Raw genomic sequence first — 25,960 nt, forward strand, 5'->3', positions numbered from 1 at the left:
GTATACAGTTTTGAATATTTACTTTTACTCCACTTTTCCACCTGTCATCGCAGAGTTCGGTTGACGTGTGCACGTGAGAGGCTGACGTTACATTGCTCCGCGAAAACTATCGGCGGCTTAGCAGAAGTGATTGCAGCGGCCGTACGTAGCAGAATTTAGCTAACGTAACGTAATACAATTCAGAGTTTAGACTATTCTGAGAAATGCACGTCAAGGAAAACAGTCATCATTCACAGCACAGACAGCGATTAAACTTCCACACCTCGCGCGGCGTGCATCGAAATCTATTTCATCCCCCTGGGTCAAGAATGATCGAATACATTCTACTATAACTCGCATAAGTTCCACAATCAAAATCCATAAATACTCACGGGTAATAAACGAATGTCCGACAGTTCGCTTCAAATAGTGGCTATTCTGTAGGACCATAAAACCTGGAGTGGCGTTCGATACCTGTCCTTTGGAATCCCCCGGTTCCCTAAATCACGCGAAGGGCGACCGGGTGGGTTTCCTGTCTATCTATCGATTTATCGCATCGAGTTGTCGTCGATCTTTCTGAAATTCTTCTTTTTGTTTTGCGTCCTCAGCACCAGGTGGCCGTGAAGAGGTCAACGGCGAACATTCGGTCGGTTGTTTTCGAGCAGTGGAGAACAGAGTTGCTCCGGTTGCGGCAGGTCACGAGGAACGGGTATTCAGAATGGCCTACATTATCCGGTCTTATCGGTGAGAGAACTCGGCGAGGAGAGGAGAGGAGGTAACAAAGAGGTGAGAGGACCGGCCGAGATAATAGCGGGACAGGAAGAAAAATGGGGCAAGCCTGGTGCAAGGAGAAGACCACGAAGGCTGAGGACTCCAAGTCCCCCTTGGACCGGGTCTTCGTGCGATGTGCACACCGGGTATGCGAACACTCATCTTGTCTTTCTTTATCTGCGATCGAGAACCGGGATTCGACTCGGTTGATGCACTACTTCTCTGTCGCGTTCGCCAATGGAACCTATCGCGTACTAAAAGTGGTTAATTCGTATTCCTTTATCATAGGGAGCTATTAGGGTGTCCCATAAGTTCCTTCCATTTTCTTGATGCGAAATGAATACACGATATTTGTTGTTTAAGGTGGATTTATTATGTTATATAAGAACCGTTCTGTTCTATAACCTTCTTCCAACTCTTAGGAAGCCTCATTATCCCCTCTTTCCAAAATTGTTGAAGCTTATTTGCAAAATATTCATCTAGGTGCGTTTTTATTTCGCTTATGGATTTGAAAGATTTACCACGGAGAGAATTTTTTAAGGAGTGGTACAAGTGATAATCGGATGGAGCAAGGTCTGGGGAGCTAGGAGGATGAGGTAGAACGTCCCAATCAAACTGGAATAATTTTTGCATTACGGCCAACGCAACATACGGTCTTGCGTTGTCGCGATGGAAAACGACGCCTTGTCGGTTCGCCAATTCTGGCCGTTTTTTTGCTATGGCGGCTTTTTAATTGATCCAGTTGATTGCAATATTTGTCAGCATTGATCGTATCACTTTGAGGAAGGAGCTCGTAGTACACTACACCTTTTCAGCCCCACCAAATGCACAAAAAAACCTTCTTCGGACGAAGACCAGGCTTCGCAACAGTTGAAGGTCTATTTTCCTTAGACCAAGTGCGTTTTCAGTGCATATTTTGGTATAAAATCCAAGTCTCGTCTTCAGTGACAAACCTCTTTAAGAAAGGATCCCTTTCATGTCGCTGGAGAAGCAAATTGCACTTAGAGACGCGGTTCATAAGGCCGGTCTCCGTCGATAGATGTGGAACCCAAACTTCATATCGATTCGCATATCCCATCTTGATTAAATGATTATGTACCGTTGTCTTGGGAATATTAGTGGCATCCACTATATCGCGAATTTTCAGTGAGTACAGTCCTGATAATGTCCGTATCCGTCGTTGCTAGGCGGTCGCTGCAGTCTTCATCTTTCACCTCGAAATTGCCAGCTCTAAATTTTTTAAACCAATTGCGGATGATCATAATAGTCGTAGTACCAGTCCCGTAAACGGTGCAAATCTCGTCTGCAGTGTCCTTTGCACTATTGTCTTTTTTAAAGCAATGAAGCATAACATGTATAAGATGCTTCTTTTGGCTCTTTGGCTAAGAGAGAAGCCTGCAATGTTTATATAAACACAGACACTTAGAGTCATTTATAACGTGGCGCGGAAGGAACTTATGGGACAATCTAATAGAACTCCGATTATCCGAACCTCTGATATTTGAATTCGCTATTGTATTAGGTCTACGGGAATATTATGTCCGCTACTGTCATTTTATTTGTGACATGTATTTCTCAAAAATGATGTTCATAAATCGCCATCACGCTGGCAACAGGCATAAGTTACGATTATGTTAATCATTATAATAATACAATAAATATTAGGTGCATACAAAATTTAATGTTTTCTTTCTTTTTAAGAAGAGATAGAATTTTCCGGTAGACCTAATATTTACGAACAGATTTTATAACACTGTTGCAATTAGAATTCTTTGGATTAGAATATCATCAGTAAATAATGCAACAAGGTGTTACTCATTCTTTGAGCATGAATAACGAGAGACGTCGATTGCTGCTTTTTATTTCTCCTGTATTTTATTGACCTGCAGAGATCAAACACCTTCATCTACATGTTTCCCAATAATTACGATTCCGGTTAGAACGAGTCAGTACATCGTACGTTGTAATGTTTTGTCAATAATGAGAGACACAGTTTATGGCGCTTTATAACCAGCTATCAACGTTTATTTTTATTGTAATATATTTGAAGAAACTGAATTCCCCTAGGTTTTTCTGTGGTTAATTTTAACTTTCCAGTTTCAGTTTTGTTAATCGAAGTCAGATTTTGCGGGAGTTTTCGACTTGATTTTTTTGCAGTTATCGTGTTAAATGTAAATAGCGGAATATAAGTTTAAAGTTGGATTTGATTAGAGGATTGTGTTTAAGTAACTAATCTGTTATTTATTCTATTACATTTGAAATTTAGAAATATTTATACCCTTTCCATTGTATTGTTGTATTACTTTGATTGGGTCGAATAATCGAGGTTCTTCTGTAATAAAATTGAATCTATCCGGAGTCTGTGCAATTTTTTAGTGTAGTTTACATTTGATTAATTAAGATGTGGATTATTTAGGTGGATCCGATTATTTTAATTCGAAAGGATGCTGCAGGTTGACGATTTGGTTTTAAAATTGCATTCTTTTCGAGCACTCTTTTTGAAATACATTTTGGCACTTCAATGGAAATTCTCACCTGTTAGTAAAAATAATTACAATTTGAAAAAAACTTTGACATAGTAAAATTTATTCGTATGTAGCAAATTGTTGAAAATGTATGTCATTATCATTTATTTTGCGTGTAAAATGTTTTGAACTGATTTAAATTTTTGGGTCCTGTTTTTAAGTTTTTATATTAAAACTGCTTCGAGTGCAGAGGGTTAAACTCTTTGGATTGCAATGATGTAATTAATTAAATCGTATGAATTACATATCATATTGCATACTATCTAAATTATAGAAATCATTATTAAAAACTTTGAAGTTGTTTACTTCGAAACTATGTTTCAGGAACTTTTCCTGAAAAAACTAGTGTACTCTTTTTTTAAATATACATCTGACGTTCAAAATCTTGAAAAACCGGTTAAATAACAGTCTTTTGTTAATTCTGTGTAATTGACTTGTACTCTTTAATGAATATATAAATTGAACTAATGAAATTAAAGATTTCTGAAATTGCTGAATCAGCGATAGGCATTAAAAATTATAAATTATATTTACAATTAGTTTTGTTCTTTGAATCATTGACTAGGTCTCCTCATTATTAATGCAAATAATTTGTATCGCTGTAAAACGTTTTGTTTTGTGAATAGAAACATTATGCAGCAGCACGGCTGACACATCGGCGTAAAAATAAAGGCTGACGCCTCGGTATACCAAATGGGTATAAATAAATAGTTTCCTCGTTGGCGTACCAGTTTACGATACTTGGTACAGATCGTAGAACGGGTTTCGAACCGATGTAACGAATGAATCGTCTACAATATTTCGAATTTTAAACAACGTTTCTATGGAACTTTTCGTTGCGTTTTATACGCGAATGCGGCACAAATATCAAGTAGGTGCGCGCGTTGGCGGACAACATTTACATCGATTACCACATTATCATCGATTTTATCAGTTATATCCCGTCGTCGCGCCACAAAAGCCGGAATTTACCGAGCAATTCTGCATATTAGCGTCGCGTGTTGCAAGGAAAATTTAAATAACTCATTATTGTACACTCGTCGGGCACTTACGCGCGTGTGCGCGTGCGCGTTCGTGTCCCATGGATTTATCATTGTGCATCGGACACGAACGCCGCTCTAATTTGGAATCCGAGACACGCAGATATGCGTGTAATTGCTAATTAACCAAGTGACGGGGTCCCCTCGGCCGTTGCATGATGCACACGAGCGCGTGACGCGACCGTCCGCAAAAAGTAGCCGAACTCGCGAAAACATGTGTCATCGGTCGAGGTTTGAACACACCGACCGGTTATTTTTCAGCGGGCGCTATATATTGTATTAATTAATTGCAGACAAAAAGTTGTGTAGCTGGTGCAATTAACATTTGTAAAGGAACGTGATATATTTGTAGGAGAACATGAAATATTTGTAGGAGAACATAAAATATTTGCAGAGGATACGAATTTTTAAAATCACCAACAATAAAACTACCAAGTTGATATGGGTCTTATAAAAATAATGGAGTTGCGTCTAGATTTTCCGCGATTTTTATTATAGTATGCGCTTGTTCATTGCGCAGTGAACAATTTTCTTATTAGCAACGGAAAGAACATTTACCGACCTCTCTATGTTTCTGCGAGCGTATAATTTTCACGTTACGTAATCGCCATTTAACGGAAGGTATACATACGAAGCTACCGGCTGTCTCGCAAACTGGCTTGCGAATATTAATAACCGTGGAAATTGAAAATTTGTCGATCAACAATCATCTATTACCATTATGGACAGGGCCAAACGGCAGAAAATGAAAATTTGTTACGCGGTCGTGTCTTGGATAGTCGTTTCATTTAATTAATCGCTGTTGGGTTCGGTGAAACCGATGCCAGATCTTACAGAACAACTTTCATTCCCCTTGGGATTCACTAATTATATCCGAATATTTTTGGTACATTGTTCACGAGTAATGTATTGTAAAATATGTAATTACAAATATGAATTCCTCTGATTTTTTTCAGGAAGTTATTCATTACAAATGTTCAAGAAACGCTATTTCAATATAAAGTGACAAAAGCGATTCGTCGTTTACTTTGTTAAAAAAAAAACATTCCAAGTTACAAGAACTTCTGATAAAAATATTTATAGTATTCGACATATAGGAAATTACATACATTTAAATATGTAAAAAGGCAGTTTCAACTACAATATGATCTGAAGTCGTATTAGAAATCTCAAGCATTTTCGGTGTTCAAAAGTTGAATAACATTTTTATGGTATTCAAAAGGTTAAACACAAAAATGATAATAAACATAATTTATAATAGCGAGATTGGGGACTGCGTGCATTTATAACAAAAACGAATTGATCAAATACAAAACTGTAAAAACATTGAAAAAACTTCCAAGTACTGTTGACCTGAATGGTAAAGAAACGAAATAAATATATATGCAGTACCTGCGCTTCGTAATTGGCGCAGACAATTTTTATTTCGCATAAAAATCCGCAGTCTAATAACAACAAATACGGTATGCAGATGTTCGTAATGAAAGTCAGGCACGTCCGAAAATAGAACAGAAAAGAAAGTCCACCTTTGATGCTGTGAATTAGCATGAACATTCACAATTTATAGTACTTTTCGTTGTAGTTGGCCTCGGGCTAATGTTTCCTCAATCCCATCAATTCTTCTCAGCGAATTTCTCTGGAACCGATTAATTTTAGTATCCGATACCATATTACGGAGATCCTACGTCACGTACGAACGAGACGGAAATTTTAACTCGCGGCAAACAGTCGCCGATAGAAAAGATGCACTGCCGTGTCTCCTCGGCATAAAAAAAAGAGTCTCGTTACTTACCTGTCCAGAGATACCTGGCGTACGTGTTTACGCAATCTCTATGTAACTGGGCAATAAGCAGAGGACACGTCAGTCGCACGCGTGCACGCGTTTCTCTTCTCTTTCTCTCTGCAATCCTCTCCTCTTCGACCCGGTGTCCTGGTCTCGAGATATATTAACATGTTTCCGGCCGTCGTGTGTACTTAACGGGTTCCCAATGCGAAATATTCCATAAAAAAGAATGAGCAGCGAACTGTTCGTAGTCCTCAATATAACCAACATTGCCGCCGCCATTTTGAATAACTCGATGTTTACTTCTATTCCTTTTGGTTCTTTCGAACAAAGGAGTTGGTATTGTTTTTTTAAATGCGTGGGAGAAGTTTATACAATGCACCAGCATGCATTGGTATTGTCATTTAGATAAGGTATTCCAAAAGTCACTTGCAGTTGAGAAACGGTGGATTCCTGAGGTCATTTTAAGCAATTTTTTCCTTAGCGAAAATACAATCCACGGCTTTGTTCCAGAGTTATTAATGACAAAACGTTGACAAATGAGAGGCGAGCACGACTGGTGCTAGGCAGTCGCAGCGGTCAGAGCATAGTTCCGCTCAGGCATCTGGCACTTGCCGAGCTCGCCTCTCATTGGCCACTATTTTTCGTTAATAACTCTCGAACAAAGCCGCGGATTGTATTTTCGACTTTTGTGACACCCTATATACATAGTATTTCAATTGAAATGACAATGCCTGTGCAAAGTCTTGGATGATCGCAACGTTAGGTCACTTTCCCGTTCAGTGATATGGATTTATAAATTAATAAGCAAATTCTTGTTCTCAATCATGATTCTACAAATATGTATCAGGACATAGGAACAGCATTTTTCGACAAGTAAAAGATCATTGTAAAGAGGAAATAGAGCTGCTATTACACCTAGTCAATTTATACATTCTTTTACATTTTAAGACAATGACTTTATCGTAAATACATGGAGATCCATTGCTTATGACATAATAAATAAATTTGGAGAATGTAAAAATACTGTTAAATATCAACGGATGCTGCAAGAGTCGACAGTACGTCAAAGACAGTTCAATCGAGCAACGAGGGTCTTCAAGAACAAGTTTCAGAAAGAATCTTGTCCACATGTTAGCTTCTAATATCCATATTAACGCATTAAAATGCATGGTGCAGGATGTCTGTCCACTATATTATGTCGAGTACAAGCAGCTGGCAGAAACATTTCCTTCAGCTATCCGATCCTAATCAGTTCCCGTTCGTCGGGTATGACGAATTAAATTTGAATGAAGGCATCTCCTATGTTTTCCACTGCGTTGCACCTCTGGAGCGGTCTTTGAGGCTAGGCCTGGGTCAAGACGTCGCTTACGGCACACGCTCTTGTGTAACAAGAAGCTCGTTCTTGAAACGTATGCCCATAGCTGATTCGTTTCTTACACTTGCTGCGACGGGCCTTCTTAGAAAATTGGTGCCGGAACGCCGATGTCAAGGCGACGTTGAGAAAGACATCGCCATTGTTATTGTTATCGTGTCCTTTGCACCGGATCCTTGTCGAAACTTTGGAAATCGCTTCAATCTTGGAATCCTTACGATTTCAATCCTTATACAGACGATGTCAAAAGAGCTGGAGTTTTTTTGAAGTTTTTATAACTCGTATTAGGGTAGACGTGCCGGTTGTGGCCACGTTAAGGACATGTACAACTTACCACGCTAATATTCTTGTTTCGTTTAACAGCTGTTGACAAAGTTAGGGAACTAGAAAGGAAACAGCCATAACCTAATACGCGTTACATCCTTGGGCTTTTTTGTCGTGACAATATGCTTAGTTTGTGCTTTAGTTTCTAATATTTCCGTTCCCAAAGGTCTTTCTACGTTTAATCTTTTCGGCGAGTATGTTCGTCATGACACAAAGTGTTGCCATTCCGCCATAACGAGAAGACTCGCCAAAAACAGCTATCTGGCTAAGAACACGCATATGTACTATCATATTCTTGATTTGTATATTTGATAAAAGTGTTGTATGTGAAGAAAATTAAACGTATAGAGTACAATTACATTAACTTGTACACTTTCCAAAGAGATTGTAACAGATAACTGGTTAACAATCAGACAGTAATTACCACTGAACTGGTATATAAATTTAAATCTTCTTAGTTTGAAGCTTCGCTTCAGCAGTTGAAATTCCGTCAATTCATCTTTAGAGCCAGACTTTTACGATTATAAACTTCGGTGTGAATAGTTCGCTGATGTCACCGCCGTTTCCATGTAGTGTAACGCACCTGTCGAACGGCATGAAACTCTCATCGTCAGTGGAAGATCTATCTAGATCCGACCTTCTTCGAAGCTGATTAGCGGTGCTATGTTAACACGTTAACGCGTTGTGCAGTTGCAAATGTTATTATTTAGCGTCCGACATATTGGCGACGCTTTGGCACCTATCAATTATACACTAGATAACGTTCAAAACATCCTCGAACGTTTAGGAGATTTTACGTAACCGTTATTCGCAAATACCCTTCCACAGAGGTATGCTGTTGTAGACGCAACTTCGAAGGTATTGTAACCGCGTAACGCGAAAACAATGTTCCAGCTTTACGGAGCTGGAGATTGCACAAATCTCCGCAGTCTATTAATGTCAATCGATGGATAGATCAACGATAGCCTGATGGCAGCGAAAGAAAGAACAACGCGGAAAAAGTTGCACGCAATCAACGGAACAATCGTAAATGCATTGTGGCGCGCGAACAGAGACCACTTGCGTTCCTATAAATATTCAAAATGTATACTATTCTATTGTGTTCGATTGAATGTAAATATAGCTACCTGACTGTATGCACAGTCCGATGGAACAATTGCTCGGAGGCCTGCAATTGACACTGAATCTTGTCAGCGTTAAGTGATGCAGGTTTGCGACATGTCTCAATCGTTCGGACTGTCGTGCAGGTTCAGAGTTCCTCGCTATTGATTCTTGTCGTTAGAAAACCTAGGCTTTCTCATAAATATGTATACCCTGAAATAATTGACATTCAAGGCGACAGTTTCTGTTGCAAATTCGAAAGCCAAATTTTTCATTTCGGACGAGAAAGTTCTTCACAGCAGTGAATGTCTCCGGAAAATCAGTCGTATTTTAATATAATTTTTTGATGAGAGTGGTTATGACTTTCGAATAACGAATAATATTTACCGTCAATTGTAATACCTATTTCAGCAAGTGAGAGAGATTATTACAGATTGATCTACGCCTATTGATCGAATTGTTGGAAATAGTCGACTCCCTATGGTGACTCTGTCTTGAGTATTTTTAATGGCTGTGATTTTGATTATTCCTAAGTTTTGTCTAATTTGCCAGTAATTTAAAATTGTAAATTCGATCTTTTTGCTGTTCTGCTTTCTCTCGTAAAGCTTGAAAACTTTTTTCGTAATTTTAAAATTGTATGCATCTGCTTTTATACGGTTTGCTTTATTTTCGCGGGAATAAAGCACGGAAAGAGTTCGAAGGCTTTTCTTGAACAAAGTGTTACGATTTTCGATGAAAAATGATTACCAAGATTCACTTTGCATATCGAGCAAGCGTTCTTGTAATAAAAAATAAAGCGATAAATTTTGCGATAAAAACGAGCTCTAAAAAATGACTAACGTGTATTTTTTTATATGATCGACAAGATTGCCACCATTGTTATCATAATACGTGCTCAAATGAGAAAATGTATTGAATAGTTTAAAGTGTTTTTAAAATTTGCAACAACTCTAATAGAGAAAAACGCGTAACTGGGCTCTGTGACTGGCACAGTAGATTTAGCGGTAAAGTGAAAACTGCGGGACATTCGGTGCAGTTGCCTCTGACGAGTGCGAGGAACGCCGGAGATAAATTCCAAGAGATTTATACTTATTCTTTGACCCACATCGCGATTTGCTCGCGTGAATCAGCGTCGCGTAGGGCGTAGAGCGTGCAATGTTTCTTGCGCGTAACCTGTGTCAGTAAAGTGCGGACGCGATAAGATGGTTGGCGAAGACCGGAAATGGCCGCGCCCTGGAGCGATCAGCGGTTGTAGATTTCGAGTAATCTGAAAGCGTCCTCGGCGAAGATAACGGAGAATTAAAGCCGGCCACGACAACAGCGTCGATAAGTGGTATCTATCCCGGACAATTGAGGCATGTTTGATGAACTAACGCCTTTTGTGTCGTCCTCTACTTCCTGCGATAAATTTCGCGTGTCTTCTGGGCCAAGGCATAAAATGCATGCAATCATTTCAAATATTTTTATCTTACTTGCGAAAATACCGCAGGAAATCACTAGGAAAATATTTATAGGATCGCTAAATATTGACTAAATGTAATTCTGTCATACTGGTTAATTACTGAAAATGATCAGTAATTTCAGTATTATCCTTCAGGAAAACAATTCTAATAATAGGTGCCCATAAGCTTTATGAGCACTAAAGCTGATTTTATCCAGTCAAAGAAGATTAATTATATACGAAAAGTTTCGTTATTTTTTAAACGTGCTCCGCATGCATCTCACTCGTTGTAATTTTATCCATTAATTATGATATTCTCATGTTCGTGCAATGTGATTTTCTGTTTAATCGTCGATTCTTTGAAACGCTTTATTTATGTATCAGTATGAAGAGTCGTTGGTAACTTCGCAATGTAAATCAGTGGATACGCTTGCGAGTGGGATTGGGTTTGAACGTTAAATATCATTTTAAATGTCATTATCAATCATGTTTGTATTGTTTGTTTACGCGATTTATTCAGAATTCTTCGAACTTAGAGGAAAATGTGCATGCTTACGAACCGAATCACATCTAAATACATACTACTGCGTACATACTGAAATACATCATTATAAATCGGGTTTGAGGTTCATTACGCGTCGCCGCAATTTCCTCTCGGAAAAGTGAATCAACTCTGGCCATTGCAAAATACCAGTTGAGCTGTCCCAGTCTCCAAACCGGTTCCATTATTCGCGTCCGACTACTTTGTTACATCATAGTAATAATATATAGTTATTATATCGGCAAGTCGATAGCTAATAAACCAGTCAACGACAAAGGAGCGGAGCTTCTAGGGAGAGAATCGGAAAAGAAAACTCCTCGAATCGACGAAACAGCGAAACTCGCGATCAAACAGAAAAAGATGATCGAGAAGAATATTCCGCGAGTCCGTTAAATTCATTTCCCAAATGGAAAGCGCCTCTTAATCACGAAACAGGATCAAAGAAACTAAGAAACAATGAATTACAGGGACACCAGTTCGTTCCAGTTCCTCGAACACGTAATTAAGAAAATTAGTCGAACAGACAGGAGGAATTTTACGGCGCCCATTTCCCCTTCGTTTACATCGCGTCGCTGTCCCCATTAAGACTATACATCGGGGGACAGTTCTCGGCAGCGGAGCAGGAATCGCAGCGAAAATGATTTAAGCGAACGAAAGAAGAAGGACGGTTCGAAGAGTGTCCCGGCGGCGAAGTATTCGCCTGGCTTAAGTTCGCGCAACATTTTCTGAGCTGCAACGAATTGCGTTAATGAACGCTCCATAAATCGCCTAAGAAGCTCGCGCGCAATCCTCCCTTTCCTCTCTCACCCTACCGCCACGGTTACCCCCTACTCCGCATTTCCCGCGACGAGAATTCCCGGACACCGGCTGGAAAAGCGTCGCGAAATCCGATTAAAAACTGCAACATTAAAGTTTGTTTTGTAGCGCGCATCAACGCGTAATTAACCTTTAACGCGGCGAGCACTTTTTCCTACGCTCTCCTCACAACATCTGCGAGTGGCGTTAAGTGCGAATTATATAAGAATGAGTAATGGCCGCGGCAGCTTGTGGCGACTCGCAGACGGGAGCCGATACGCGGTCAAAATACGCGATTGTAAATTTGATTAATCGCCGGCCAAACGACGCGATGCGCTCTGCACTTGAAATGCTTCGATGCTCTTTATTATCGGTTGCAAACTGCACTCATAATCAAAGCAAATAAGGGAAACACTCAATAGGTAAATACAATGGCCCACACATTATACATGCAATAATTTCTTCTTCTTTTATTCATGCAATAATTAAAACTTGACTTATTTATTGCCTGACAGTATCCAAAGATTTACTTGTATATTTGTCTCAATGCATTTTAACGTGACTTGTACAATGCAATAAGAACAATATGCATTTATTGCATTTTTCCTGAGGAAAAAGTTACTTCAAATCACCTGAGGAACCCCTTCTTTCCCGGAGTTACCATTATTTTGACACATCCTATATACAAATTAGCGTCGATTCTCCGAAAAAATTTATTTTAGCAAGAAACTATTATATTTTTGCATCGTATTTCTCTCGGAATACCAATGAAATTTCATGTTAACTATTCTTCTCCAACATCGCTGTTGAAATGTAGGTGCTCTTATTTAACACGTTCGTCGCCCAGTGCGAATCGCTCCAGTTTTTTACCAGGCCCAAATTCGGTAGTTAGAACGCATATGAAAACGTTATATTTTACACATTAAATATAAATTAACGAATAAAAAATATAATAATGTATGAATTTTTAGTATTTTTATTTTGTATATGTCGCATTTGTCGGTGCTTATTCCATTAAATTTCTGGGCTACAAATGGGATTTTCATAAATTAAATAAATAAAATCTTGAGTAAGGAGAGCGTCACCCATATTTGGGTGACGGGGCCCCCACAAAAGCATACCCATATCTGGGTAACATTAATTTCTGATCAATTTTGAAAATTTATTTTGATTGCAATACTATATATTCGAGCAAAATGAATTCGACTATGATTTTTCGAATGCGAAAGAGTTCTAATGTCATCCCCTATGGTAAAGGTGAACTTTTTAGTTTTATTTCAATTAATTAAATTGCTTTGATTATGTGGGGATTTTAGTGTCTAATTGTCGGCGACAAATGTGTTAAGTGAACCAGCCTGTATGCTTTTGTGTTCATTCTGGCTTTACGTTTGATATGTGTCAAAGCATTACGGTAAAGTTTATATTTTATCATCAATGCCTCCTTCAAATAAAAGTCCAATAGGAGGTAAAAAGATATTGACCATAAATAAAATAATGACTATAAATCATAAATGCCAGTTTTAAAAATTTGAATCAATAACATGGACAGAGCAGAAATTCAAAATGCATATAAATCTGTGAAATGAGAACAGCGGAATGAAAGATTGCATATTCACGGACGCATTGTTGATTAGGTAAGGATAAGACGGCTCAAGGGTTGCCAGTTGTCTAGCGGAGCGATAGATAATATTAAGAAACGCGACAAGCGTGCTCGCCGAGGGCGATAAACAAGGAACGAAATTATTTATAGAACAGCCCGATACTTCTGCATCCAGAGTAAGCCGGCGGCGGCGTGGAATCGCGGAACCGTAAAATTCACTGAATTAGCCAACGGGGAATGCAAACCCGTAAATAAACGTATCGCCGTGAAGAAAAATCGCGCGCGGTTGCTGCCGTGTTTTCCTGCATGGCAAGATAAAAAGGACGAGAAGGGGAAGGGGTTGAACAGTTAATAAACATGTGCCGGCCTCGGGCTCGATTTTTCCTCCTTCGTCGGGTCTTGCACAATCGTAAATCCTTGACGCGGCGCGCTGCCGCGTTTTCTCATTTAGCAGCGAACTTATCGCGCCGCGTCTAATTGATCCTGCGCCCAACCTGCGGAACACGAGTTTACCTTTGCCGTTCGAACCGCGATCTATCGATCACCGGCTGTTACAAACATTTTTTCCAGCGTTCTCTTCAACGTAGCGACGGCAGCCTAATGGTTTAATTAACGCGTTTACTGTCGCCCGAAAGTACAGTAACGGCCATAAACGAAGACGATGGATATTAATTTGAATTGTACGCGTATTGCGGATCTGTTGTTACTCATTTATTTAGTTCATTTAGTTTTGCCAACACTACCGAGCCTTCAAAGTAGATGTCTCGTCATTTTTATTGTAATGCATGTTTGGGTCAAGAAATTTATTCAACCATTTTCTAAGAAAGCTTCTCTAATTTTAACAACTTTCAAATAAAACGTGTAATCAGTCATTTCGATCGTTACATATTTTCACAATTTTAATATATTGGTCGGAAGACATTGATTATAGAACCGTGTAATGAAGATAATGCATCAAATAAGAAACGATAGAAACATCGAGAGAGTATTGAGACATTGTTACATAAGTCCAAACTTATGAAAGTTATGAACACAGATATCCTCTGATGGACAGCGGTAAGTGATACATCGTACTGGAGAAGATCCGCAACCACAGAGCATTTTATCACTTTCTCTCCTTCCCTTTTTTGCTTCAATCATTCATCCGCTAACTGTACCACGTAAAATCGAAACCGGAAAATTACGATTTGTCACAGGCATTATTTCTTTAACTACGAAAGAGTTCACAATACTTTTTGTCACGAATTCACAAAATTAACAATCTACGCGACAATTGCAATAATCTTGAAATGTATTGTTACCTTCTGTAATATTTCTCCCAATTCTTCACGTCACAACAACGTTCCTCGTACAAATCCCCGAAGTCCCGTTGATCGAATATGATATACGATATAATACCGGTAATGCAATTAGAGATGCGATTATGCATCGTTCCATTGGCCGGTCAGCTTCTGCTTCCCCGGCTCCCTTTGTCAGAAATGAAAGAGGATCCAACTATCGTTAATTAGTCCCTGATACGGTGGAACCGTATTATGGGTGAATACACAAGCAGGAAATATTGTGCAATTACAATCTCGTTCACGTTAAAACCACAAGCGAATCATTTTTGTTCCGTTAATCCAGCCATCTTATACCTAATTCGATAGCAACACTGATATTAGTCATACTAACTTATGTCTTGTTCTTAGAATTCATTTTTACTGTAATATACATTAAAAAACTGAATTTTTTTAGGATATTTAGGATGCATAAGGATTAGAATACTATCCACTACAATAAATTTTAACTTTTTAGTTTCAGTTTCATGTGGGTACAGTAGTTCTTAGTTAAAATCTTTTAGCTATCAATATTTTATAACTGTTGCAATCTCTGTGACAAGGGTGCAAGTTTCTGTAATTATACTGTATATGTTCGTCTTCCTTCATATCTTGTTTAAATACAATACTTTTGTACAATAGAGTTCGAAATGTAATTTATTTATTTTCATGTATTTCGAAGTTAGAATTATACTGATGTATTATACTTCGAACTATAGTATATTACATGACATTTGTTGGTAAAAATGAATTAAAATACCGAAAATTACCGCTCTACATCGCATAATATTACAATTTATTTACTCGACTACCATTGTAGCACATGCATTGGACTAATTGTAATTTACGGTTGGACTTTATGCGTTTACTGTATGTTTGATAATAAATATTTTCATTATTATTTTCATCAGTGATGAAACCGTGATCTTCCTCGACTCAGCTTTGCATTTATGAAATTCTACATTCACGAAATTTCGATATTTTAAATATATTACAACGCATTCGCACAAAATTCATCTTGCTGTTTCAATAATAAGACTGAACTGTTCGATATCGAAATATTAATAGCTGCGCGTAATGTTCAATTATCAACTCAGCGTTTTGAAAATTTGCTATGACGTGTCTTCAGTATGATATTGATATATGACTGTTACCAGAACGGTTATACTATAAATGTTGACTAATAGACTAAATTAATTTAACAAGATAGATGATTCCGTTGTAACGGATACATGAATGTACACGTGAAATAACATATGCAATATATTATTGCATACGTTTTTAAACATAAATATGCAAAACATGCGCCACATATAAAATATATTTTTAGAATCACCTGATAAATCTCTGTAGAGAGGTCGCACTGGTCTATCTATTTTCTATAAAGAAATATTTATTTGCATTAACATTATTGCAGTTTGTTAATGAAATAATTTTGAGTTTGAGAGATTTTTGGGTATTGATTTTCGGCACGTTACATGTTAAAACAGTCGAACAATACAACGAGCAATCGATACGTCACTTTCAACTTACTAAAAATTACGAATATTTTTTAAAATCGTTACAAAATATCTCTCTATATTGCACAAAAAGGTCTCTGTTTCTATCCTATGGATGGGCAAAGATTATGCTATGCGAGAACCCCCAATTTTCGGACAGTGGCGAAATTCCCGAATACCAGAACGCACCCCCGCTGTCAAAAATAAATACGCCGGGGGTGTGGGAATAAAAACGTGATTACTATTCGCGCGATCGTGTGCGCGCATATATTTAACGGCGGATAAAGAAACCGCGAACGGAATGCCATTGAATCGGAACGAGTCGGGCGTGAAACAACCAGCGGACTGTGCAAAATGTACACGAATTGTATTTCACGTAACCGGGCAAAAAATCGTCCGACACCCTCCCCCCTCCTTTTCCCTCTCGTTACCCGACGTGGAACCAGAAAAATAACGAAATGGATCGGTAATGGATGGAGAAGAGGGGGTTGCGGCGCGGTAAAGGGAGGCAGCCGGCGTGTATCGCATGCGCTGTATACAGAGCGAGGCGTGCTCGAACTCCTTAGAGCCGCTAATCAAACCGATACACGTGATAATTAATTACTTTTCATTTGCAACGGGGCCCATTATTCCGCTCTGCATTTCGCATGACGGGTTACGTAATGGCGATCGTTACGCGTGTGTTGGCTCATTAGCATGCTCGTTACTCTTGCATTAAACTTTTAACCACTATTAAATCACGTACTGTAAATTCTGGCGTGGATCGCATTTTTCCGCCGGACGCGGCAGAATTAAACGAAATTGGCGGAACCAGAAATTTAGCGTGGAGTACTATAGTCTCGCGACGTAGATATTAAAAATTTTAATGTAAGCATTTTAATTTGAAATATTTTTAAAGAGTCGGGAGGAGATAATGCAGGCGTATGTGAGCTACTGATCTTTATATAAAAAGGGAGATAAACAGTTTTTTAATTTCTAAACTAATGAATTTTAAACGTGATCATAATAATACTTTTTCGAGAAAAAAATAAAAAGATGCATTGAGTTGTGCAAAAAGAAATATGACTTTATAAAAATAAACTATGGTTATATAAAATTGTTTGAAAATTTTTGTTAACATAATTTGTTGTTATAATGATAATAATATTGTTGAGACAATTATTACAACTGTTGTATGTACGGATGATTGAATTTGATGTCAACGTAAAATTTAAGGCATCCAAAACTAATTTACAGAGACTTGGAAAGAATTATTTCGAAGTTAATGGATTTTTAATAGAGACCAAATAAACGATTTGTCATTATATTGTATCGATTACTATGATAAGCAATCGCGGCTCGATTTGAACAAGAAATTGACATGTTTCAATAAAACTTATGAAATCACGCTTCGTTTCTAATGTTGTGCGACAGGAAAATTAGAAGATTCCTCACCGCGAGTTTTAGATCTTTATTTATCGAGGGAAATACTATCGAACATAGCGATTTCCAAGTGGTGGAAATAGAAACCTGCGAACAGTGACGCTACAAAACCGAAAGAGATGACACCGTTCAGCGAATGTGTTCGAGGAAGTATTTGTTTATTTATGGAAAGAGCCCAGCGCTTATGAACATTACCGGCACGAACGTTCCTTGGGACACTAGTTACGTCGTTCTACCGTGATGTTTAACCTGCGACAAGCAGCTGATCTTCCCGGATGCTGTGTTTAGTATCAATAAAGCCACCTAAGCAGCTTAAATCAATCTCGCGTATTACGACCCGCTCGGTAATCATTAACGCTTTTACGTTCTTCCGTGTTGGCGAGCCGTTCGCCGTGTTTCCACGGAAAGTTACAATGGAACTTTCACTGGCTATTAATAATACAGCGACGTGGGTTGATCGAGGGACTCCTTACATCGGCGTCTGCTGCACTTTACACCTTTCGGTAACGATTCAATTACCCATCCGACGAGAACCATTCTACGATTTGATCGAAGCATCTTGTCAATCAACGATCTACCGACGCTGTTACAAACATTTGACACTATCCGATTTTTTGAGGACTCGTTTACACATTTAAAACTGTCTTGGACATACTTAACCCTCTAAGAGCCCATGTAGCTTTCAGGTTACATAATATAATATATCGGCATCCCACCAAATAAGTTTAGATTTTTCACAAGATGCGTACCTCTTGATTATATAAGGTCTCCCAGGTAAATAATTATAATATTCATGACAGTTTGCAGCGCCATCAACCAGAAATATCAAAGTAAATGCCTTTCAAGTTGTCTGCAGATAAATATTTAAGAAATAAATTCGGACCATAGAGGGTTAAAAATGTCTTTGATATATGAGAAGTATGTTCAATATCCAGTAATGACTCGTCATAGTACCTTCATACGGGCCCAAAAACCCTCAGTAATATAGGGGCACGTACAGAAATTGCTCTTTTCTTATTGGCAGACGATTCACTGCTGAGACAAGATGCGCTATATTGGAATGCTCCATAAAATGGCAGAGATAAATATGTTTAACAATAAGGCAACCTAGCAAGGTATTATGGTCAGGAATGCCTTACCATACTGTACTTAGAAGTATCTGAAGAAGGAAATCACTCTTTTCAGACTCTCTGTTTGTCCTTCACTATCTTCTTCAAAGTTAAATTTGTCGATAATTAATACCTGTTTTACTAATCGAAAGGAGCAAACTTGAAAAAAGAGACATAGTACTGTGATCAAAAAGTAAGGTGAATTTCTTTATAAAATGTAAATTCTTTATTTATTCTTACAAATGAATTTCATCCCCTTCAAAGTAATCCCCGTCCGATAAAACGTACTTTTGCCAACGCTTTTTCCAGTCCTCGAAACAGTCGGAATAGTCTTCTTCCGGTATAGCCTTCAAGACCTTCTTCGATTCGGTTTTTATCTCCTCAATCGTGTCAAAACGGCGTCCCCGCATTGACCTTTTGAGTTTGCTGAATAGCCAGAAGTTGCGCGGAGCCAAATTAGGCGAATACGGTGGTTGCGGAACGATATGAGTCGAGTTTTTGGCAAAAAAGTCGCGATGAACCAATACAGTATGACATGGTGCATTATCGTGATGAAGGAACCAAGAGTTGTTCGCCCATAATTCCGGCTGTTTCAGACGAATAGCTTCACGCAAACGACGCATAACGCTCAAATAATATTCTTAATTGTCTCTAATTGTCAATCGACGATTTTCAAGCACCAAATCTTTGATTTTTTGGACGTGGCCCTTGTCGGTAGACGTTGATAGTCGTCCAGAGCGCGGTTCGTCTTCAACGCGTTCTCAGTCCGCTTCCAACTCGTTGTACCACTTACAAACTTTTTTTTTGTTTACAAAAACACGTGTAACTCGGAGATAATTAAACCTTTTGACAAACAGACGCTTGGCGAATGTTATAGACAGTCCTACCAACCTAGGAAAAAAATTTACTTGCCTTCCTAATGCCCAGGAGTTTTAAATGACAATTTCACCGTACTTTTTGATCACAGTAGTATGTATGTGCTTTCGTTGATACTTTATAATGACCGCAATCCTTTTTTTGCATTCTATACATACATCAACGATCAGCCGTTTCTCAACCAGCATCGAAGTTGTTTAATAAGAGCACATCTCACCGTGTTTCTACATTCTGCGGCGCGTTAAAGGGCAAACTCCGATGATCGGGGAACGTCTAGCTGGCATTCTATGAAAATTTTACAGCTCGGTGTTCTCACGTCCTTCGAAATTTCTTCACGTTCCCCGGTAAATAATAAAGTTTTATGGTGGAGGGACTTATCGCTTTTGTGCATTCTGTCGTGTAAGTACTTTCACACCGGGCGGGAACTCGAATTCCATCGAACCGTGCCGTAGAATACTGTCAGTTCTCTCGGAATTGTGCAGCACAGCACTAAGTGAAACGTGGAATAACGCTCGAGAAGGAATTCAGCTTCCGGTCGGTCGGCAAACGGGGATCATGCGCTGCTACAATAACGCGGTCGGAACGCGTGAAACTACCCCTCCACGATCATCGAACGTAAACGTTCCACGTTAATCCGGCGCTATGTCGTCCGCCATTTTATTGCCGTCTTTTCGCGACACCTTTCCCGACTGGTTATTACCTCGATCTTATTATATTCCGCGTTCGACACGGCGTCCGACTCTTTCCTTCGTGACCGAAATGCAGGGCGATGCCATTCTGCAGGCTCGGTTTTCTCCAACAATTTATTGGGTTGGGGAATAAGTTCGTAGCGTTTTTTTATTTTCTTTTATTTTACAACGATTTGTTGCTGTTTGACAAAGTGCGTCATATTTATTCGATAGAGCTGTTTCTGCTCTACAAAACTGTGCTAATCTTTTTTTTAGTCATTTAATTTGTTATTATTTTTGAGGCTGTAGCGGTACATGTTCAGCGAGCGAAATAACAATTCGTGCCGTGCGCTCGCAGATGCCAAGGTTTTTGGCGAAAAAAATTGACGTTTGTCAGTGAGGGAATTACCTTATTCCTCTATTTATTTTTAATTTATTTTTAATTTTTCCACATATCAACAAATTGGTCGAGATGTCGGAGGAGGTCGTAAACCATAACAGCGAATACATAATGGATTAATTAATTGTTATAACTATTAGCATCGTTCTGTAGAGCTCACACATTTTGTCAAATAGCAATAAATCGTTGTAAAATAAGAGAACAGTATATGTAGTCGGTACAGTCGGTACAGCGTTGTCGCGTGGTTCTGATATATGGCAAAATAGCTGGAGATCTTTCGTTTTTTGGTTATTTAGTGATTGTTTCCCAAAATGGTATGATCTTTTGCGACTTGCGGATGGTGACTTTCTCTAACTCTGTGTCCAGTGTTGGCGGGGGAGAAAGGTATCCTCCTGGTCTGCTGAGCCGGGTAGCGGCACGCGGCCGGCGACATTCATCGGCTAGTTCTGCAGTGCACGTGAAAGTAATAAAAAAATAAATAAAGGAATAAGGTAATTTCCTTACTAGCAAACGTCAAGGAATATTTTTGTTCGCCAAAACCTTGGCATCTGCAAGCGTACGGCTCGAATTGTTATTTCGCTCGCCGAACATGTACCTCTACAGCCTCAAAAATAATAACAAATTATATGACTCAAAAAAAAAATTAGCACAGTTTTGTAGAGCAGAGACAGCACTATCGAATAAATATGACGCACTTTGTCAAACAGCAACAAATCGTTGTAATATAAGAGAAAATAAAAAAACGCTACGAACTTATTCCCCAACCCAATATTTATAGGATGTCCAAGAGAACAGACTGGTTCTGGCATAAAATTGTACTTACGGTATTTGGCCCGTATAATAAGGTTGCTAATCTTTTGTTAAAATTAAGAGACGACTTTCGTGATAAAGAAAAACAAGAAGCGTTATCGTGTGTATTCTTTACTGATCAAGTTTATCGTTAAGATAATTTAGAGGAAATAGTAATTGATAGTAACTTTGTAATTTGTATAATTTTCATTTTTAACATTTTGGCATATATTTTTAGATATACATAAAAATTGTCAAAAATGTGTCTGACGTCGTTATGATTCTCCCTGTCATACGCCAAGAATGATTTTATCTTCAAAGAGGATTGTAAGGGTTGCGTACTAGTTTCATGAAAATAATTATTTTTGTACTGTATATACCGTAAAGATTTAGCCTCGTTCCTTACACAGTTGGTTAACAAAATGTTCGTAAAAATCTGTTCCTCTCTTCAATCATTTCTTGTCTATTACAATTATTGAAAGAAATCATCATTTTCTATTTTATAATACTTGTTTCCTCCAACTGATACAGAAGTTATACATTATACTTCGACGAGATTGTCGAATGTCATTGTACGCGATGAGATTCACACACCAGTTAGCATAGACAAGTTTACAACGATTTAAAATCACTTCATTTCTTCAATAATTTCTTGTTCATTACAACTACAGAAGGAAGACACCATTTTCTATTCTATAACACTTGTTTCTGTTTTCATTCGATAACACTTATCACAGACAAATTCATAACGGTTTGAAATGAATCGATTCTCCTCGATCGAAAGATACGTTGCAGTAGAATTGAACTAAACTGTGATTCTTGTGGCAGAGATCCGCAGTCCACAGTGCCAGACAAAAGTTTCCACCGATGAGATAGAAACGGCACAACTTTTGTGCTCGGCTTCCTTCAACTTCGCGGACAGTCGACTGATCGATCATACCGAGAAGGGTAAGAATGAGAATTCCCAGCAACGTATCAAAACAATGTCTCTAATCTGGGCGCAGCCGGAACCGGTGCGGTAATTTAATCGACGGAGCAAGTTTTGCGTTCTGCGCTGGACAACGTGTCGCCAACGACAACTTTCCCGACGAATTTGCAATGTAAACCGTATGCTCTCCGGAGCGACACGTGTACGATTCGACGGGGAGGTTCGTACACAGGGCCCGCGATTATGTGTACAGGGGTGTCGATAAAAATTCTTGCGCCACGGGAACGATTCAATGCGTCTGTCCAGCTTCTGGTGCGTTGTCTTTCGCCTCGGGAACTTTCCACTCTGGATTTTGTCACGGACGATTTGTCGTGGGAGTATGCTCTCGCGACACGAGCATCGTCCGGTTTTTATAGCTCGCCGAAAAGTCCACCGGAGGAACGGCGTTCTTGGGCTTTCCGGTTCTGTTGATTAAAAGTTGTTCGGTTTAATGAGAACATGAAAGATTTATTTCTCGCATCTACGGGGACTGCGTTTGCAGCAGTGTTTCTTAGCTGCGGCGAGATTCGCGCCTGCGTACGAGATAATTTATACAGTATTTCGTTGAACTTCATTTGTCTATTATCCCACGCTTTTGTTGTAATAATATGTAATTTGATGCGACTTTGTGTATCGTGTAATTGCGACGTTACTCGTGAATACAATCTAAATCAGCAAAAGAGGTAGCCGCCAGAGCGAAAGACATTTGAGTTTGGTTCAACGTAGAACAGTAAAGGTTGATGTTTGAAAGAAACTAAGTGAAGTTTTGTTAAAGAGATTAGATCACATAATTGTCATATATTCCACCAAGTCAAAACTGCAATGATTATTTTCTTATAAATCTTTTTAGTTGTTGAACTTCTTGAGGGAAAATACCACCCTGAGATGTTAAGAAATAGGTAAAGTTGGCGGATCTTCTTTATAAGTAACTACCAAATAAAGGATTTAGGCTTTTTGAAAGAATATAGATGCAAGTACGAAAGCCCTTCACATAAAACATTGTTTACTAGCCGTCGCATGTTTGACATATTTGTTGACATAATTGGCACATAAAAAAATCGTATCCTGCATTGTTGAATATCCTATGCAGAATATCGCCGTAAAATTTCAAGCAAATCGACCGTATACAATGTGTCCCCGATTTTTTTTTTTTTTTGAGCAAATGGTGTCAGCATATTTTACGAGCGAAGGGAAAAATATGACATAAACATAGGTTCAAAAATGTTGATTTCCGTTCGATGTAAAAAATACATGTATTGGTGATATTTTTTTATCTGTATTTATTTATCCATGTTTACTAAATAGTTCAAATGTTCGCAGGTGTCAGGGCTGTATTTTTAAAAACGAGAGACACTTAGAGACGAGGCGAGCAGTAGATAAACATTTCCAATCAGCCCGTTGTTGTTTCATACTTTTTTATAGTTTTTTATTGAAGCATTTTCGAGTCTATGTTTATATGATAATTTTTTCTTATTTTTGTTATTCTGATAACATTTGGCTGAAAAAACTGGGACCTTGAGTTCCGGAGATTTTGTGACGTTCGGGTTGAAAAATGTATTGCCAATAAGTCATCGTGTTTTTTCCAATAAAAAGCAATACAGAAAGTGCAGTGACTTATTGGCCAAGTTTCGAGGAAAACATAAAAGCAGTTTTAAGATAACTCTTCTCTCTGATATAGAAATATTTTTAAAGCTTCTCCTTTAGTTCCCAGATGTTCGAATTTTGAAATATCGCTTTGACATAACATTATACACACTTAAACTTTAAGAAATAATGATAGCCAGTAAAAAGCACTACGACGTTTTGAGTATAAATTATTAGGTACTCGAATCACGAAGTGTAAAGTATTATTTCATGATTTTTTTCTATGAAAAAGCGGATTGTTTAAACAATTTGATCGACTCAGTGGCAACAGGAACATTCTGAAAATACGAAATCTGTAATAGAAGGTTCGGAGAACGTGTTTTTCTCACGACTGCGATTTCCAAGAAAGCCAGTTTGCACGCATCAATGTGGTGCCATAATTTCGTTGAACCTGTCCATAAACCAGTCCGTTATCTTTCCATCGGTTCTCGAGAATAAAAATGGATTTAATTGCGGCGTATCTCTGGTCCAATTAAGCAATAATTGCGGGAAATCTTGAGCCGTGACGTACTTTGTATACAACAGAAAAGACTTCCTTCAGCGACTTCAAGATGGCGACGATACATGTTCGTAATACCTTAATGCACGAAGATCTTTACTTCACTGTTAACCTTGTCGATATTTATCTAGATAGCATCTGTTTAAAACCCGTAGATGACCGATTTACAGTATCCACTGTCTATATATAACCCTTTTAATTTTAGCCTGTACAAAGGTCCACATTATGTAATTTGTGGTATTTATAAAAAAATTTGATGTATATTATAATATTTATATGATTTATTGTAATACAAGTATAAGTAATTCAATGTAATTTGGCTAAAGAAGAAAAATAGCAAATAATTAATTGTTGCATACATGTTTCTTCTTATACCAAACAATGTTTGTTTGAAAGATTTTTTTCATACAATGCGTAGTTGACAAATAGATATTAAAGACCTAAATGTCTCGCTCTGAATAATTCGAATGACATTCATGCAACGCGTTTAGAAAAATAATACAAAAAACAGCTATTCCTTCTACTATACTTTTCGAGTTCACCCAACACCAAAGGGGATAAACATGCAAATCTTTCCAACTTACAGTTTGAAGTATCGACTGTAAATTAACCAATCATATTAAGTTCGAAATTGCTACAGGGTAGACATAGTCGCATCGCGTTGCACGAATCAGCCCTAGGTAGAGATGATTAAACAATACATCGATTCCATTCTTTTCGACCTACCATTCGCACAAAGCTTGACTGAACAATCCGCGACGATCATCGAAACCGAAAAGGTGTAAATTCGGCTTTAGAAAATTGGTTTCTCGGGGACGCCGGAGTTTCGCCTCTGTTAAAGTCTCTCGTTGCGCCCCGACTAGGGAGAGAACAGTCACGTTCCTCGCGGCGTAATCGAAGGTGAAAATGGTTTAAAGGTCGATCGCGAGGACGCTGAAATCCTGTCGAGTCGAGAGCGACGCGAACTCGGTACCATGCCGGCTACGGTCCGCGTGTGTAACAGCGTTTTCGTGCTCGCGGACATACAAAAGGGAATTATGCAACTTGCACCGGCTACGTGGCCGGTGATTGCGCAATCCTTCAACAAGACCGTCGGGGATCAGACGCAACTATGTTCTGCTTCCTGTACACGCGGTTTCGCCGAACTTTACCGCAGAGTTAATGTTTCTATCGCGAAGAATCGAAGGAACGACCGTGTAGCTATTTGCATTCACACTTAACCCACCGACCAGCTAAAGCGACTAACAACATGCATTGCCACACAAAAATGACGAAACTGCATCCACTTAGATTTTACGCAACTTTTGTCATAATGCTTGTCCAAAGTAATTTATTCGTTTAAACGTCGATGGAAATGACCGCACTCGTGAATTTCGTTTTAAAATTGACGAAATTATGAATACCTTTTTGTAGCAATTGATGGGATAAATTTCTTAATTCCGTAATATATGAATTACCACATGTCAGCCGTGTTTGATGCTCCTGTTTATCGACGA

The 25,960-nt window shown here is 38.6% G+C and overlaps 1 protein-coding gene across 2 annotated transcripts in view; it reads left to right on the forward strand.

Annotated features, from left to right (window-relative positions):
• LOC144472471 (uncharacterized) overlaps positions 1-25,960 on the forward strand; it is an 85,886-nt gene that overhangs the window by 12,121 nt on the left and 47,805 nt on the right. For both annotated transcript variants that reach the window (XR_013494423.1, XM_078185593.1), the window contains exon 2: positions 588-896. Coding sequence is in view for 1 of the 2 variants with exons in the window: in XM_078185593.1 (XP_078041719.1) it covers positions 807-896 (90 nt within the window). In the remaining variant the exon portion in view is untranslated. The remainder of the gene's footprint in view (positions 1-587; positions 897-25,960) is intronic.

Source organism: Augochlora pura, chromosome 7, assembly GCF_028453695.1.
Source record: "Augochlora pura isolate Apur16 chromosome 7, APUR_v2.2.1, whole genome shotgun sequence".
NCBI classification, from domain to species: Eukaryota; Metazoa; Arthropoda; class Insecta; order Hymenoptera; family Halictidae; genus Augochlora; species Augochlora pura.